The sequence below is a fragment of the Vipera ursinii genome (assembly GCF_947247035.1).
Source record: "Vipera ursinii genome assembly, chromosome: 5".
Lineage (NCBI taxonomy): Eukaryota > Metazoa > Chordata > Lepidosauria > Squamata > Viperidae > Vipera > Vipera ursinii.
Genome location: NC_139518.1, coordinates 16,631,502 through 16,650,820, shown reverse-complemented (window position 1 = coordinate 16,650,820; position 19,319 = coordinate 16,631,502). Strand labels below are relative to the sequence as shown.

General features: G+C 38.9%; 1 protein-coding gene across 1 annotated transcript in view; it reads left to right on the top strand.

The window, feature by feature from the left end:
• The window catches only part of PRKCI (protein kinase C iota), a 51,626-nt gene extending 38,826 nt beyond the window's left edge, over positions 1-12,800 (top strand). The window contains exons 15-19 of the mRNA XM_083364461.1: positions 2,014-2,139; positions 2,974-3,053; positions 4,779-4,868; positions 6,068-6,183; positions 9,860-12,800. Of these exons, the coding sequence (XP_083220587.1) occupies positions 2,014-2,139; positions 2,974-3,053; positions 4,779-4,868; positions 6,068-6,183; positions 9,860-9,947 (500 nt within the window). The 3' untranslated portion in view covers positions 9,948-12,800. The remainder of the gene's footprint in view (positions 1-2,013; positions 2,140-2,973; positions 3,054-4,778; positions 4,869-6,067; positions 6,184-9,859) is intronic.
• Positions 12,801-19,319: the final 6,519 nt, after the last annotated feature.

Sequence of the window (19,319 nt, the reverse complement as noted above, 5' to 3'; positions counted from 1 at the left end):
CGACTGGCCCTGGAGCCCCAGAAGCAACCGACCCCCGCTCCTCCCCCCCGCGATCCGCCTCAGCACTGGCCTGAACAGAGGTTGTTGGACTGCCCCCCTCGTCCAAACAACCAAAAGAAGTACCCTCCCTCCTCCCTAACCCCTGAAAAAATTTCGATAAAAAACAAACCAGGGGCCTCTTATTAGGTTTACGTCGGAGGCCCCTACCCGTGCCCAGCCATCTCTCAGGGTCCGAACAAGTGGGCCCTTCCTCGAGATTGTACGTGGCTGGAAAGGCGGGTCGCCCCCAGGAAGGGGGAGCACCCCTGAGGGCGAGCAAGTCCGTAGAAGAATACCTAAGATAAGGCATAAGAGCAGTCCAGATGCAGGCAGTCCATAGTCAGTAAGGAGGGTCTAAGCAGAGAACAAATAGGTGTCCCGGCCCTCCACCCAGCCACTGCCACTAAGCTGGGTGCACCCCCAGGACAGGCCAACCACCGTCCTCTCACGACAGTCGCCGAAAGGTATACTAAACAGCTCGGTACATAGTCAGGGGGATAGTATTCATATGAGAAATCTACAGCATTGTGATTTGGGATTGCTTGGCTGCCTCCAGATCTAGAAGTTTCTGGTCATTTATGCAACAGTTCATTCTCAGTTGTACCACTATATTTTATAGGATAGTCGTATACATCTGTGAGCTGAAACTTAAATAAACGTGGCTCATTTCACAAAGAAGGTGAAAGCTGGTTGTGTTCAATAGTCAGGACACAGGACTGTTTTGTATAGCATTTCTTTAACCAAAATCTCTGTATCTGTTAATGGAGCTTAAATGAAGCTGTGGTCAATTATACCACATACAGGATTCTTCTGGATAATTCTAAGGAATTCACATGCTTTCTACTATCATTGTAAGCCTTTATGCTCTAAAACTTTATTACATTATGCAAAGAGAAGCATATTTGGCCTTTTATTGAATTCAACTAAACTCAGTTTAGGAACAAAAAAATAACCAGTGCATGAATTAGCAGAGTGCATGAATTAACACAGTGTGTGTTAGGCTAGGTTAAAATAAAGTCAGTAGTCAGATTCAGTTTTATTGGGAAATCCAGCAGTTGTTTTACTGTCACTTAATCATCCCTTGGACTGCAAGGCGATCAAACCGGTCAGTCCTAGAGGAGATCAACCCTGACTGCTCTTTAGAAGGCCAGATCCTGAAGTTGAAACTCAAATACTTTGGCCACCAAATGAGAAGGAAGGACTCACTGGAGAAGAGCCTAATGCTGGGAACGATTGAGGGCAATAGAAGAAGGGGGCGACAGAGAATGAGGTGGCTGGATGGAGTCACTGAAGCAGTAGGCGTGAGCTTAAATGGACTTCAGAAGATGGTAGAGGACAGGAAGGCCTGGAGGAACGTTGCCCATGGGGTCGTGATGGGTTGGACATGACTTCACAGCTAACAACAACAATCATTGTCTAATCAGACATTTGATTGAGTCATAATATAGTTTATTTGGGAAAGCTATGTGAGCCCAGAGCTGCATTTGTTAACCTAAATGTAACATGTTCTATAGCCCCAGTTTATGACTTTCATGAAGTAACATGTAGGCCTAGTTGTCAATATAGATATTTTTTTTGCTATATTGTACTATTTCAGTCTATAGGCAAGAGAAAAACACCATTTAAAAATGTTTTGTGTATATAAAATGTTAGTCTAGCTTTGTTTATAAGAACACTGGCTAAAATATCCGCTGCCCATGATTTTACATTTTATGATTTTACATTTTATGGGGATTATCTTCTGTTAAAACAGAATCGGCTTTGCTCAGAATTTGTGAGAGAATCAAAAAAACAGGTAGATGAGTTTAGAAAACTTTAGAATTTCTTAACATGTATGTTACTTCAACTTCTTTGTGATCAGGTCTAAGCTCTTAATTTAGCTATATTTATTGCATTATCATAATTTTTTAAAAATAAATATTTTGATTGGATTATGCTTCTTAACGTGTTACACTGTCTTCTTCTAAATCTTAGGTTTTAGTGTAGACTGGTGGGCTTTAGGTGTCCTGATGTTTGAAATGATGGCGGGAAGATCTCCCTTTGATATTGTTGGAAGTTCGGATAATCCTGATCAAAACACAGAAGATTACCTCTTCCAAGGTTAGTTAACTCTTAAGTGTGTAGTAGTCAATGAAGAAAAACCACCTACATGGTAAAACTGAAGAGTGTAGCACAGGGGTGTCAAACTCAATTTCATTGAGGGCCGCATCAGCATTGCGGTTGCCCTCAGGGGGCCGGGTGGGTGTGGCTTGGGTGGGCGTGGCCTACTGGGTGGGCGTGGCTCGAGTGTGTATGGCCTACTGGGTGGGCATGGCCAGCTCTACATCGTTCGCATCAAGGGTGCCTATGGGGGCCTGGGCAGGAGTGGGACAGATCTGAGGATCTCTGGCAGAAGGAGGGTCTCTGGGCCAGGGCCAAGGCAGTGGGGGGCCGTTCCCTCACTGTTGCCAGGATGGCTTCACGGGCCACATGAAACCACTTCGCGGGCCGGATCTGGCCCCCGGGCCTTGTGTTTGACATGTCTGGTGTAGCAGATCTTGCCTCTCGATTTTCGTTTCCATTCATGTTTGCTGAAAATATATCTTTAATTACATAATATACTTAAAGCACGATAGGAGATGTAAGTAAATTATTTGTTGCTGGGGAAAATGTATTCCATGGATAGAAATTAATAATTAACAAAAAGATGTGTGGCATTAAAAACTTGTTTGGTTTAGCAGAATAAATAGATAGGAAAGATTACACTACTGTCTCTTTGAGAGAAGGCAGTGGAAACCCCCTTTCATATTCTTGCTGAAAAAAATCCCTACAAGTTGTGCCCATGACGTCACCAGAAATTATACTCAGTTTGAAGGGCACTTGGTCTGCAGTCCCCAGACACATGTTGAGATTGCTAATTTATGAATTTTCAGTGCCCCTAATTATTTCTTCTAGTTATTCTGGAGAAGCAAATCCGTATCCCACGGTCCCTCTCTGTGAAGGCAGCAAGTGTTCTAAAAAGCTTTTTAAACAAGGTGAGAGTTTGTGCCATATATAGTTTGGAATGTACATCTTGCAGTTACAATGTTGTGAAAGAAGTCTTTAGAATGATCGAAGCCATTTTGTTACGAGATCTGCTTAAAAGTATTTGCCCAGAGTTTTTATTTTATTTTAGTCTGGGTTTGCGTGCAGGCAAAACTCAGTGGTGGAATCTGCTCCCAGTTCAAGTGTACGTAAGACTTTAGCTTTAGTTCTTTTTCTGGCTGCTTAGAGCCCAGCTGAGGATGATGCTTGAGTTTGCGTGAGTGATTTTTTATTTAATGGTGTCAGGTAGAACAGGGCTTTTCAATCTTTTCACCCATTGTACCACTTTTAGGATATGGCAATATCCGAGTACCACCAGTCGCCTAGCTCCAGCCATCTCTCGATTAGGCTTGTGCGGTGCTACCACCGGTTCAGCTCATTCCCCTCCCCCGTTACCACTTTTCTAGGATTGTTGCATACCACCTGCCAGGTGCCAATGTACCACAGGTGGTACCCGTACCACTGGTTGAAAAGCCCTGAAGTAGAAAGCTTGCTTTGTCTGCATGCTGTTGCCAAAGGAAGAAATTTCTCTTTGATCTTAGTTTTTAATTATTTCTCTAGGTAAGGAATCAATTAGAGAGGCCTCCATAACCATTTTGATAGCATCACCTATTTCTTGGTGCAGGAGAAATACAGTATTTTAGAGAAGAGATCTCAGTACTATCGCAGATCAAGTGGGAATGGCTAGTGTATACAGGTAAACTTATGGGATGGAGGTTCAAGGTCTCTGGGTACTTGTACAGTTTCCTAAATTGATACAATTCTACATAAACTAGTAATTAGTTATTGGGTTAGCACTAAAGGTGAATGATTTTAAAAGAAGACACAGAAGCTAAAAAAAATATCAGACATCTATCATTTATATAATTAATCATGAAAGCATAACGAAAATATCTCAGCTCCAATATCTCAGGAGCTGCCACAAAGAAGAGGGAGCCAAGCTATTCTCCAAAGCACCTGAAGGTAGGACAAGAAGCAACGGATGGAAACTAATCAAGGAGAGAAGCAACCTAGAACTAAGGAGAAACTTCCTGACAGTTAGAACAACTAACCAGTGGAACAACCTGCCTCCAGAAGTGGTGAATGCTCCAACACTGGATGTTTTTAAGAAGAGACTGGCCAGCCATTTGTCTGAAATGGTATAGGGTTTCCTGCCTGAGCAGGGGGTTGGACTAGATGACCTCCAAGGTCCCTTCCAACTTATTATTATTATTATTATTATTATTATTATTATTATTATTATTATTATCATCATCATCATCATCATCATCATCATCATCATCATCATCATCATCTATACAAGATCTCCCCTTTGCAGAAATTGTAATTTTTCCAGACTGTTTTAAAAGGAACATTACTTAGCTAAAAATGCAAGTACAAAGATGACATGGGGTAACAGCTGTAAACTAAATGAATTTGCCTTTACATGATTGGCTTATAATTGAGACATAACTTTAATCTGCAATTAAATGATAGAGATGTACCAGCTGTGAAGCTTTAGCATAAAAAGAGTAAAAAATAAAGTTGTCATTCAGGGCATTGTCCATGTGAAAGCATGTGATGCTACAGGTTTGCTAAAAGTTAAATGGATTTGGTCATAGTAGCTATGCATTATCCACTTCAAAAGTATCCACTTTTATTATTCAAAAATATGCTTATTTTTCTTTTATTCATAGGATCCAAAAGAACGTTTAGGATGCCATCCTCAAACAGGCTTTGCAGACATTCAGGGACATCCATTTTTCCGTAATGTTGATTGGGATATGGTAAGCATCTGTGTAAATACTGCATTTAATAACTTCAGGTACAGTGGATCTTTGTAGTATAATTAAATCAGTCAGTTTCTAATACTGATAGGACAAAGTTGTTAAATGCTTTATTATTTCTCCTTATAATTGCTCTTTGTAGAACTCTGTAAGATTCATGCAAATCTTTTATGTAAAAATCTGAGGTAAAAACAAATTCAGGGGAGAAGAATTTGGTGTGTGAGGTTGCTTAGATTTTTAAAAGAAGTAAGAAATACTGTCTTTTTAAACACTGAATAAAGTAACTATGACAAAAGATTAAAAGTTTAGCTTTTCAAAATCATTTCTGAAATCTGGGCACTACATAATTTTTCTGCTATTAGAAGCATGATCCATTCTACAAGCAAGGAAGGAAAATACCATGCTTTCTTTGCTTGTGGCTTTCTGGTTTACATTTGGAAAGGCTGATAGATCTTCTGCTCTTAGAAGGCCTAATGTACAGTTGGTTGGGTAGCAGTACTTTTTAGAGTTTAAATTAGAAATAAGGAATAATTTGTCCTGTTTGCTTAAGAGTATAGAGAAGGACTAAAAGTCTTGGAAACTGAAGGGTTTCTTGGGAATGTAAATCAATTTTTAAAATCCACAAATGAGTATTGCTGCCCAAAGAAACTGAAAAAGCTCCATATTGAAAGATAAGCATGAGTTCCTATTTTAGCTATTATATCACATGTTCATGTGTTTGAATCTTAATAATCAGATATTTTGCAATATTATTTGCCAACCAAACCTGAAAATATTTTAATATACCAAGGATGTGAAAAATAAAATTATACATGATATATTTTATGTTTCTGAAATAGGACAAGTTTAGATTTGTAAAGTTTTTTAAAATTATTTTCATTTCTTTGAAATGTCTTGTTTTTCTGAAAATATTGGAAAATATTCTTTCCTCTGGAATTTGTACTTCCTCTAAATTAAGACCTATGGATTCTGAGTGTATTGCTTATTTGCATAATCCAAAAGCACAATCAAATTCAAAATTCAGTCCAAATCAGAGGTTTTGTCATAACTTACTACCATAAGTAAGAATCTGAGTTAAATTTGTGAAGCAGTCAAAGAAATGATAAAATTAAAGATCGGATAAAACTTCTTGGCATCTTGGAAATATTACCCATTATTTATAAAAAGCTATATTTTAATGCTGAATGCTTTATTCCTAGATGGAACAAAAACAAGTTGTTCCTCCATTTAAACCAAATATTTCTGGAGAATTTGGTCTGGACAACTTTGATTCCCAGTTTACCAATGAACCTGTACAACTCACACCTGACGATGAGTAAGTAAATGATTTCAGAAAAAAATACTCTCGTAAACCTAGCAGCTGTCATGAAACCATGTTCTGTGTAGTGTAAGAGACCTATGTATAACCTTCATGTTCATAAAGTTTGAATGTTGGTCAAGGCAAATACCTTCACTGGCTTACGAGCATCTTGAATGATACAAAAACATAGAAAATTCACAGCAGAAAAAGACCTAGTGGTCCATCAAGTCTGCCCTTTGAATTTATTTGGTTTGTTTGTTTATTATTTTCAATAATTATTTTTTTATTATTTTTTATTTTATTTTTAATTTTTTGTCAGATGATGGGCATGTGTGTATCCCAAGCAACTTTAAACTCAGTTACTGATGATTGACCCTCTATCTTCTCTGGAAGTTGATCCCAAGCTTCCATTACTCTTTCTGTGAAGTCATACTTTCTAACATTACTTTTGAACTTACTTCCTGTCCGTTTGAGGTTATACCTTCATGTTGTGATATGATTGACCACTTAGAAGCAGGTTATTTGATAGCTCCATACTACTACTACATTTGTGTCAGGAACACTGAAGTGCTTCCGTGATGAAAAGATTAAGCGGTGAAATCACCGTTGTCTGGAGATGCCCGGCTGGGGCTTCTTTCATGTCCCCGTTAAGTTGCCTAACAAAGTGGTACCTATCTAGCTACTCGCAGTTGCCCACTTTCAAACTGCTAATTTGGCAGGAGCTGGAGAGAGTGACAGGAGCTCACTCCATCCCACAGCAGCAACTGGGTCTCGAACACAGGCTTGCTGATTGTCAGCCCAGTGTCCTAACCATGAAGCCAGTGAGCTCCTACGATGATAGATCCATGGTCTGATTGAACATGGACCATTCTTCATCAGAAATGACTTTCTTCATGTAATGAATAGAAAGCCTGGTGATAAATTGGAGTATAAAAGTCTAGTTACATTAATTTATGAAATTTAAGGTCAGTGAGGCCGATCTAACCTCTTCTGATAATTCAGTATGAGAAACTGACACACGTCCAAAATTATCTGGCATCACTTCGTGCACTCCTTTGGTTGAGGATCAGCAGCTACCGTGTCATTCCAAGTGAAGATGCCACAGATTGATCCTAGTGTTTCCGCATTTGCCCTATCAACTGAAGTAACTGAGTCACATGGTGCAAATCAGAAAATGCTAACCAAGAGTAAAACCACGCAGGTTCTCTTCATGTCAAGAGTTCTTCAGGTATTGCAGATTATAGCAAAAAGCTACCAAGCAATTTTTAACTAGAAATTGATTAACTGGTAGCAGTGAAACCTTCCTTTTCTGCCATAAAGTAAATTTGACTGTTTTTGGATATCTGAAACAAGAAATACACAGAAAACTAATATAGGAAGGAAACAGGACTTTTGCGCTAGAGTTAATAAATAGTTAATAAAGCTGGCATTTCTTGAGCATTGTTATATTTCAAGGGTTATACATTTTTAATTAAGCATTTGAAGAGAAGGAAAGATTAAAGAAAAACACACTTTGCTATATTTTACATTACTACTACTATTATTATTATTATTATTATTATTATTATTATTATTATTATTATTATTATTATTATTATTATTATTATTATTAGAGGAGAGATGTTACCTCCCATTGATAGAGCACGCAATCTGGGCGTCCTCCTAGATTCACGACTCAGTTTTGAAGATCATATTGGAGTCGTAGCTAGGGGGGCATTTGCCCAGATTCACCTAATATACCAATTGCGCCCCTTTCTGGACCGAGATGCCCTACGTACAGTCACCCACGCACTTGTTACCTCCCATATAGACTACTGCAATGCTCTCTACATGGGGCTGCCCTTGAAAACCACCCGGAGGCTTCAACTGGTGCAGAATGCGGCTGCACGGGTAGTGATGGGAGCTCCCCGATACTCCCATATAACACCTCTGCTCCATGAGCTACATTGGTTACCGGTTGCCCTCCGGGTGAGATTTAAGGTGCTGGTACTTACCTTTATAGCCCTACATGGCTTAGCCCCGGGATACTTGCAGGACCATCTGCTACCAGGAACGAATTCCCATTGCCCAATACGCTCACACAGAGAAGGCCTCCTCAGGGTACCTTCGGCTAGACAATGTCAGCCGGCGACCCCCAGGGGGAGAGCCTTCTCTGTGGGAGCGCCAGTCCTATGGAATCAGCTCCCCTCTGAGCTTCGGATGGCCCAAAATCTCCAGTCCTTTCGCCGCGGCCTCAAAACACTGCTTTTCCACCTGGCTGACCTGGACTGACAGGCATTTTAATTATATTTACAATTTTTAATTTATTTTTAATTTTTAATTTTAATTTATTGCACAGATGATTTTAATTTTATTTTTATCTTAATTTCTGTACTTATATGTTTTGTTGTTAGCCGCCCTGAGTCCTTCGGGAGATAGGGCGGGATATAAATCCCATTAATAATAAATAAATAAATAAGTAAATAAATATTATTATTATTATTATTCCATATTGAATCTTGGCACTTTACAGCGCAATAAAAGCAAGAATATAGAAACATAAAAAAACATTACAGTTAACAAGGATTGAATAAAACTAGGAACCAGTACATGCGTGGTACAAAGATGGGATCATCTTTTTAGTCCATTAGGCACATCCAGGTCTCATTGGGGGAACCAAGCCAATAGGCAGAATTAAGTTTTGAAGCCCTTTCTGTCAGGCAGGAAAAAAACAGGTCCACAAACAAAAGTTTCAAATTACTGATTTATTGTTAAAGCCTATGTACAAGAATCTTCTCAGACTAACAGTTAACACCTGGCTAGAACTACTAGATAAGGGTCATCGATAAAAGTTCACTTGTGGCTACGTCAGGATTCTAAACTGTTGCCTCTTTAACGCTCCTCTTTAACTCCCCCCCCCCCGGGTTCTGCCAGTCCTCCTACACTGAGAGAACATTGAGATCCACGCCAACAGAATGGAGGTGGATCTTAGTTAAAAACAAAACAGCCTGTAGTCTGTATTTCTGCAGGTACATGTTTAGGAGGAGTGATGCAGAACGATGGTGAAATGTTCAGCCCAACGTGTCCATTCAAGGATTTTATTATCTGAATCTTTCCCTGTCAACAATGAGCAAGCTTGATCCTTCTACAGTTCATTATTTATGATTCGTGGAGAGAAGAGTACCCGAGGACTATGTATTTCTGACATTTAAGATCCTCATCTTAATGACCATAATTGAGCCCAGAATTACAGTTGTAAGTTATGCTGGTTATTAAGTGGGTCACCGGGTGACCACGATCGATTTTACTACCATTTTTATGGCAGTTGTTAAGCGAATGCAGCAGTTGTAAAGCGAACCCCACAGCGGATGGTCATGGTTGTTAAGCGAATCCATTGTCTGCAATGGGTGGTTTTTGCTGGAAACCGGAAGCAGATGCCAATTTCTGGCCAAAAAGAAAGTCATAAATCATAATCACGTGGTCCAGGAAAGGGCAAAGGGCTGTAAACATGGCCTGGCTGCAGAGCGTTAAAAATGCAGTCATGTTACTATAGGGGTGTGGCATTTGGAACTTGAAATCTCAATCATAAGCAGTCCTGGGAAGGTCCATTATAACTTCCAACTGTCACTAAGCAACTAATCTTAAAATGAGGACTACCTGTCTTATTTTTGGAGTAGAAACTTAATTTTGGTATCCTTATTCGTATTTTCAGTGATATTGTAAAGAAGATTGATCAGTCCGAGTTTGAAGGATTTGAATATATCAATCCCCTTCTGATGTCAGCCGAGGAATGTGTCTGATCTCCTACGTGTAACCTGTGCCATCTTTTTTATATATATATATTTCCTGCATGGGTGAAAAATGTTTCTGTTGGGAAGCAATGGATCCAATGCATTTGTCATCTGGTATGAACTTTATCATAACATATCATTAACTTGCTGTAAGCGGAATACTTCTTCATTGATATAAAAGGAAACAAAAGAATAGTAACAATTATGCCAAAATTGGAGTCTAAGACAAGGTAATTGTTCTAGCCAGAAGTTGTCTAATATGAAATAAAAGATTTTGTCAGATGTTTCTGCTTCACATGTAATGTTAGTTTGTGTTTTATAGATTTGCTGTTGCATTAAGTGATGTTTAGCAAATTGTATATAGAGTGTGGTTTTCTGACAACTAGGTTTAGAGGTATTCCATAAAACTGCATCTTTTTTTTCCTCCCTCCATCTTTACTTACCACATTGTCCAAATTAAACTACCAAATTAATTTTGAAAACTAATTAAAAATAAATCGCAAAGTAAGAAGTATCCCGGTACTGAATGTACTAAATGTTATGTCCAAACAAGTTAGGGGCTTACAGATAGTATTAAAACCTTTTTTCATTCTGTAAACATTCTGAATATACTGTGAATTGACTTTGTTATTGAGACCCATTGAATTTGGTGGGATGTGCTTCTGATTAAACCTCCCTAGAATTACTCTCTTGTTGCATTTGGGACTTTGAAACATCTTGTGTATACTTATTATCTGTATCCCTTAAGAATTATGAATGAAGCCTTCATTCTGCAGACTAAATAAAAGTGGAATAGCATTTCCTGTAACAGTGGTTGAACCGTGGATAATAGATGCAATGACATTAATGGTCCTGTTGTAAAAGAGAATTTTCTTATTAAGCACATGTACTTCATTGCTTTTAATTTTTAGCGAAATCTTTTGATAACTTATGCTATATAAATGAGTGCCTTCCTCAGCTTTTTGATAGTACAAAGCTAATTTAAGCAAAAAAAAAATTCAGTTGTTGGGTCTTTTTGAGGAGAAATAGGTAGATAATGTTCCAAAAGTAGGTCTCAGTGGCTATTTTATAATCTTAATGGGGACCACTAATTACTTAAAACAATGTTTTTAAAAAGCTAGTATACTCCAGCTAATTTCAGGGTTAATGAAATCCAAAGCAAAATATATAAAACAATATTGAAGAATGCTTGCAGGAATTGGGTATGGCCAGTCTAGAGAAAAGAAGGACTAGGAAAAACATGATAGCATTATTCCAGTATTTGAGGGGCTGCCACATAGAAGAGAGGGTCAATTTATTTTTCAAAGCACCAGAAGGCAAGACAAAAGAAATAATGGGTGGAAACTAATCAAGGAGAGAAGCAACCTGGAATTAAGGAGAAACTTCCTAACTGGGAAGACAATTAATCAATGGAATAACTTGCCTTCAGAAGTTGTAGGTGCTTCATCACTGGAGGTTTTTAAGAAAAGACTGGACAGCCATCTGTCTGAAATGGTATAGGGTCTCCTGCTTGAGCATGGGGTTGGACTAGAAGACCTCCAAGGCTCCTTCCAACTCTATTCTGACTGATATATCATGTTTAGCATTCTATAATACAAATCAGAATAAGCAATGGGAAAGAAAGGGGCACCCAGTTAGTCACATCAGCCAAATCAGTCTGGCAGCCAATGGGGTGACAGATGTCCCAGTCAAATCCTCACAAGTCCAAATTACTCTTTTTGCTGCACTGAGGGAAATTTGTTTATTTGAATAGTATGAATTATTTTGTACTATTCAAATAAAAACACTAACTCATTCTTGTACTTTCATTATAATGCTAACAAGCTGTATCATACTCAGGGTACATCTAAACACCTTTTTGGTCCTTAGATCTGGTAAGTTATCTTCGGCAATCTTTTGAGGGCGGCAGCAATTATTTCCTTCCAAATGTTTTGACTCCTTCCCTCTTCCTTTTCAGATTTCTTCATTACAGCAAATAAAATTAGGCTACTTACAGTGGCCTTGGTACAAATTGGTTTTCTAACAGAAGTACTTTGTCTGACTTGCACAATTCTAGAATAAATTTTTTAACATTCAAGAATTCCAAGCACAAAATTGATGCACTTACAGACAAGAGTTGCTTCCATACCCATCCTGTAAATGTGTCTTGTCTGTCTGTGTACATGTGTAGTGTATGTTTCATTTTGTGATGTCAACTTTGAATATTAAAATGTATTTTGAGGGTTTTTGTTTTCATATTTGTTTCAGGTAAATGCCATGATATTAAAGTGTTAATTTTTAAACCTTTTTATTAAAATGTAGAAGCTATTTTAAAATAATTGAACTAGGAGTTCAAATATGGACAGCTAGTACACATGATGGGATGTAACTGTTTTGTATAAAAACTGTGTTGGTGGATGTTTTCCCTGAACTAGTTCTGTTCTGTTGTGAGTTTCCTTTTTTTGTTGCCTTTGATATTTGTGTAACCATCTCCTGAAATTTCTACATACTTTTTAAACTGTCATTTTTAAGTTTCAAAATAAAAAAGCAGGGCTTTTGTTTATATACTATGTTGCAATTCGTCCTTCTCTTTTTCACAAATTCCCTTTGAATGACTGACTATGTTTGCTACTTTTCATGTAAGAGTAGTATAAACATTGTCTTTTGCTTATGGGTAATTCTGCTTTCTCTGTCAAGAGGCAGACATTAGTGATGTGTATTGCCCTGGAATGCAGACAGGATAATCGCCCACTTCAGAGTAATCCCATCCATGTCTGTCTATGTCTTATGCAGTAACCAAAAACCCAGCATAGGAGGAGTAAAGAGGCATCTGATGGTGTCCACTGGTATTTATATTTTTGTTTTTTTCCTGATTCATCAATAGCGCAGCAACCTCCTTCAGTGAGCTACTCAAACTGCAAAAAAGAGCCCTCATTTGTTGACAACGGTCCATTGCATCGTAGGATATGATGCAGTGAGAATCTCTGGTCCAACTTAATAGTTAATGCCACACCTAACTAAGATAAGCAGAGAACTCATGCTTACTCACAGCTACACTCCTTCATTTGGCAGAGGAGTAAACAATGATAAGTTGGGTAGTTGTCACACCAGTGCAGGATATAAATTCCATTGCTATATTCTCTGGTTGGTTGAAGCTGCAAGTCCCATATTCCCTTCATTAATTAACAACAGCCTTATGTGAAGGTTAGCTTTGTTCCAAAGTACTGTTTTTGCACTTGGAGTTTTATGTTTTGGGGACATGGGGAGGACTTAGAAAGTGCCAATAGCAAATCTGCTCCTTGTTCCCCTAGAGGTACTATGAAGCTTGCCAACACCACACAGATCTTTCATACTGACAACTAATGTGTTAAAAGTATACTTCATTAAGAGAAAGTGCATGCTACATCACTCGTGGTGTGTGAGAAATTTATTTTGTACAGAAGTGAGAACTATGCACCAAGGAAAAGAGAAGAATACAGAACCGTGAAGTATGTAATCAAATGCCTATGCATTAGCCGCTAAAAACTGAATACGACATATTTAAAGAGATTGCAGGATGGGGAACATGGGGCGTGCACAACTGACCTCCAAAAAGGAAATTATAGTAACAATGAAGAAATGTTATGGTAAAATGAATGGCTTGAAAACTGCGAAAACAGAATTTAGGCTTGGTTGTAAGTCTAAGGAAAACAGTCAAGCATTCATAACTATTCATCATCTCCACTAAAGCTTTTCAGGTATTACTGGGAGGAGAGAGCGTTTACAAAATCCAGCAAGTAAGATCCTACGTTATTTCATGGCACTGGTGATGCTTCTGTGATAAACCATTGCCTGTGACTAAAGACATAACTTTCTTATCATTTAACTCATCTTTCAAAGTTTGTTTGTGAGAGGGCTCTCCTTTGAGGCCATTCCTTCTGACCACAATACATGCCTACTCTACGTCTGGTAAGGTATTAATAGTAGCGAGATGAAAATTGCTTTGTATGGTTGCTATAATGATCCTTATCTGTAAACACATGATGCTATTTCTTGGCAACCATACTGTTAATAATAGGTAAAATTTAGAATAACTTCCCTTTCTTAATAATAAACTGGTTTTCGTTAAAATTTGGCCAGGAAACAGAGAAGGAAGATCTGTTAACAGATAGATACCAAGAATTTCACTTGGCAAGAAAACTGATTTCTACATTCATAGTTCTTTTTGTTCATAGGTTTTTGAAGCACAATGTTCAGAAATTCCTTTAAAGACATTCAGTAAAAATGTTCATCTGTGGGATTATAGTAGTTACCCGTGTTTCCCCCAAAATAAGACCCGGTCTTATTATTATTATTTTTGCCTCCAAAAGAGACATTAGGTCTTATTTCCGGGGGATGTCTTATTTTTTTCCAGGAGCTGCCCCATGCCCTCGGCACCCGCTTACCATGCTGCAGGGCTCCTGCTGCCACCGCTACAAGGCTGGTTGTGCTGCAGCTGCCACCGCTGCAAAATATGTCCTGCTGCCATGGTGAGGTGTATCCCATGACGCACCTCATGGCAGTGGTGGCAGCAGCGGGATGCACCTTACAGTGGCGGTGGCAACATTGCAACATACCTCACGGCAGCAGGATGCACCTTGCAGCAGCACAGTGCACCCCAGGGTAGCAGCAACAGCAGCACAACACGCCTTGGAACAGTGGTGCGATGTACCTCACAGCAGCAATGGTGGCTGCAATGGCGGGATGCATATCTCAGCAAAGGCAACAGTGTTGTAATGTGCATTTTGGTGGCTGCAGAACCCCTGCAGCATGATAAATGGGTGTGGGGGGTGTGAGGCAACTCCCCCTCCCCCTGCCTCACCTCATGTCTTAGCAAATTAGGGCTTATTTTTGGGGTAGGCTTATATAAGGCCCACTTCTTCCTCCTCCCCAAAAAATCAAGGTAGGGCTTATTTTTGAGGTAGGTATTATTTTGGGGGAAAGACGGTATCTATTAGGTGTGGATTAATAATATATTTGAGCCTTAGTAACTCAACACCCATCTGCTAGGAACTGATGAAGAATTGGTTATAAATATTGAGGTAAAAAAGGTAAAGGTTCCCCCGCACGTGTGCTAGTCGTTTCCGACTCTAGGGGCCGGTGCTCATCTCCGTTTCAAAGCCGAAGAGCCAGCGCTTGTTCGAGAACGTCTCCGTGGTCATGTGGCCGGCATGACTAGACGCCAAAGGCGCACGGAACGCTGTTACCTTCCCACCGGAGTGGTCCCTATTTTTCTACTTGCATTTTTACGTGCTTTCAAACTGCTAGGTTGGCAGAAGCTGGGACGAGTAACAGGCGCTCACTCTGTTACGCGGCACTCGGGATTCGACCCGCCAAACTGCTGACCTTCTGATCGACAGGCTCAGCGTCCTAACCCACTGAGCCACCGCCTCCCTTATTTGAATATTGAATGAATAAATAAAAAAATCATTATTGAGCAGTTACAAACTATTTAAAATCAAACCACTTTTCATGGATTATGGAATTTTTAATAGACATTTTTCTTTCTGCCCTTATGTTTTAATCATGTACTCGGTTAATGTAGGAAATCACATCTTTTTTTTTTGTATGACATGTTTACAACGGGCACGGAAAATTAATTCATAAAACAGTGTGATAAAATTCTGTATCCATTTTAGCAGTTTGAAAAAAACAGGCTTGGTGTGTGTGTTAACCAGTTTGACAGGAAGGTTATTTTTAATCTTTTTGTACAACCCTAGTCAACACCTTTCTTTTCAATGTGAAGCAATTTGGGAGAGCAATTTTCACTTGTGTATTAAAAATGCAGATCAGTTGTCTCACTTTTTCCTTCATGTGTGGGTGAGAGAGACATCACCTATCAAAAACCACATTAAAAAATGTGAAAGGTGAGCTATAAAGAGACCTTAAAATTGCCCTATGGAATTTTCACACTGTGCCAGATAGAAAGCTCCTTAAAAGAACTTGTTACATTTATTTTATCTTGTATGAGAACTCAGAGCTTTACAACTTTGCTAGCAATCTTCTGGACGTAATGAAAGTTGTGGATTTGGTGTTCTGATTATATAAATTACATTGCTTCCACCATCCTTTTTCCTTTGCTCATTCCCAGTCTAAATGTCTTAAATTAAGCTCACCACCCAAGGCTATTGAGAGAAGAAGCTTGGGTGGGGGGAGTGTGTTTGGTTTTTTTTTAAAAAAATTAGAACCTGATAAAGTTGGTCCTCGAAAGCCCAAAATTTCCATTGCTAAGTGAAACAGCTAAGTGAGTTTTGCCCCATTTTATGACCTTTCTTGATGCATTTGTTAAGTGAATCACTGCAGTTGTCAAGTTAGTAACACGGTTGTTAAGTGAATCTGGCTTCCCCATTGATTTTGCTTGCCAGAAGGTCGTGAAAGGCGATCACATGATCCTGGGACACTGTATCCATCATAAATAGGAGCCAGTTCCCAAGCATCTGAATCTTGATCATGTGACCATGGGGGATAGAAGACTTAAAGATTTTAAATATTACATGGGAAGATGCTGAAATTCTCACTCAAAACCGAAAATGTTGGAGAACTCTTGGTGCCCGATATGCTACATAGCATAGGAGGATCTAATGTTAATGCTAATGACTATGGAGATGCTGCAATGGTCATAAGTGTGAAAAACAATCGTAACTCACTTTTTTCAGTACCGTTGTAAGCACAAACAGTCACTAAATGAATAGTTGTATTCAAGGACTACCTGTAGAAACACATTTGGTACTGGATGAAGTTTTAAGAGATTATTATTAAGCTACTTCTTGCAAGATATTTTGCAAGAAATCCTCTGTATTTCTCGTTGCCATCCCATTCCTATTGGAGTTCATTTTCTATTGTTTCTTATGCACTTCTCTGTTCTCTTACCAAGTGATCTGAATTTCATCTTTTGGCTGAATCCAGCTGACAATTGCACATCTAACTAACCTAACGTCAAGATTCATATTAGTCATAATACGAATCTATTAGCCATAATATTCCACCATGTTGTCTGTCTGCTTTGAGTAAGTGTGGTGTGAGATGTGAACCTAGCCATTGTGATTTGAAAGCAATGCTTTATGGCTGAGCATAGTCCAGGGGTGTCACTCGCAATGTTATGTGACGTATCGCGATGTATCGTGACTTTTTTTCCCATTCCCGGCAATGGGGTGGGTGCGGTTTTGCCATGATGCATCCGGCCAGTGGGCCAGCACTTTGACACTCCAGAGACAGTCTGTGTGGGAAATTCAACTTTGCAAGCAATGGCTGTTTGCACTGAAGAACATACTATCACTGGGGCCAATTGAAACTGGTAGTTAGCAGAGCATTACATCTCCTTTTTTTGAATGACTTAGTTTGCATATTACTATTTAACATGCCCCTTATTAGTAGAACTGGAATTTTTAGAGCTTTCATCACCTTCCTCTTTCCATTCAGCTTGCTTTTTTGCCTGACTATTCTGCCTTGTGAAGCTTCTTTGCTTGCTCTCTTTTGGTAAATAATGAGGCCATACTTCAGAAGTATATATTTACCCTACAGGATTTTCTTATTTTTTATCTATTTATAAATATATAATATACTATAGTAATTATAAATTAAATTACTGTTATATAATTACATTACTAATGTGTGTGTGTATGTCTATGTGTGTGTATATATATGTATATGTGTGTGTAGTATTAAACATACATTATAAATAAAAGTAAATATTACATAAATATATACTATATATTTTCTTATAAAAGTTTTATACCGAGTGTCAATGTTTCTCCGTGCTGTCTGCTATCCGAAAGCTCATTATGTTTTACTCAGCAAATCACTTTGTACAGATTGTGACTGATCATAATTGTTTCTATTTTAGAATGATCTTAATGTGTCTTTAACACTTGCTTGTTTGCACCAAGAGTTAACACAGCAATTTCTTTTTCAATGAGCCTTGTAAACTCAGACAATATTGAATTCATTGCAATTGTATTTCTTCAAATTCAAATGTGTTGCCTCTCTCTTTCCTTTGTTTTCACCCTTATCAGAATTTAGAGGACTAGATTCTTAATTCAAACATTTCTTATTTTTGCTTAGGATACACACACTGCATCTTGTTTTAATCATTCTGCCTTAGTAATTGAGACTTTGAGTTTTAGGCATGAAGCTAGCTGGGTAAACTTGGGCCAGTCACACTATCAGTTTAAAAAAAAGTCAGGGCAAACCACTTCTAAAAATAGTTTCCCAAGAAAACTGACTAGTCCAGATAGTCACTAAGAGTCAGAACTGACTTGAAGGCAAACACACTTATTGTGCATTACTTGAAATTCCTGGGTTACGTGCACCCATACATTTAATTGTGATTGGAGGTTACACAGATTTTGAGAAATATACAGGAAGTATCCTTAAAGGAGAGAAAACTGGTTAACAATGACCCTTCCCCATATTAAAAAGTTTTGCCAGATAAACTTTATAACAGTTTTGACGGAAAGCGATATTATGTGAAAAAGAAAACTTGTTACTAGTAAGTTCCAACTTTATAGTCAGAATATATATGAAGAGGTTAAACATGGTTTGTCAATCTCAGCTACTTTAAGATGTGTGGACTTCACTTTCCAGAATCCCTGGCTAGTTGCTGGGGTTCAGAAACTCTTCAAACTACACCAAAGAAAATAATGTGGTTTTTGACCAGACAACCTAAAAACAAGCACATCAAGACAGTTTATCATGAGATAATGTAAATTCCTCATCCAGTGACATCTAAGTCGCAAAGCAATCCAGAGGGAAGTCTGATACCTTTAGGTAATGGAAGTGGGAGGGGAAAGGCGTCATTTGGATTTTCTGCTTTAAGCAATTTATTGCACGAACGTTTCATTTTCTAAATGGCAGTAGAGAGCCTGGTTTAGCTTTGCCCAATCAGGTGAACTCCAGATGTGCCAGAACTGCAACTTCCAGAATTCCTAGCCAGTAATTAGCATTTAGACTCCCATTGCTGGAATCACCAAACCCAATAAGCCAAGATGCCGATATTTGTAGGTTCGTAAATCCTGGGATCTAAAGTCCAGGAAAATCCGGAGGGGGCTAGTTTCTCTGATCCACAAATACCACGTAAGATCAGTCTGCCCCTCCCCCCTCCTCCGCAAAAGGCAGCCTTTTAATCGTGAACACGAAACTCATTTTGCACACCCACACCCTGCACGAAGCACCGTGCAAAAACTCTGCGGCACTCTCGCCTGGGGGTTTGCTCTTCTGAAACGACCCCTGCGAAGGCAAGAGAGGCTGCGCATTCGTAAACACGCTATTTGGCTCGGGAAGGAAGAGATTCTGGGGAGGACGAGATGGGAGCCAAGGGAGTTGAGGCAGCGGAAAGATGGGTTTTCCAGCCACCTTAGATCTGGAAGACTTATGGCTGGCATACCT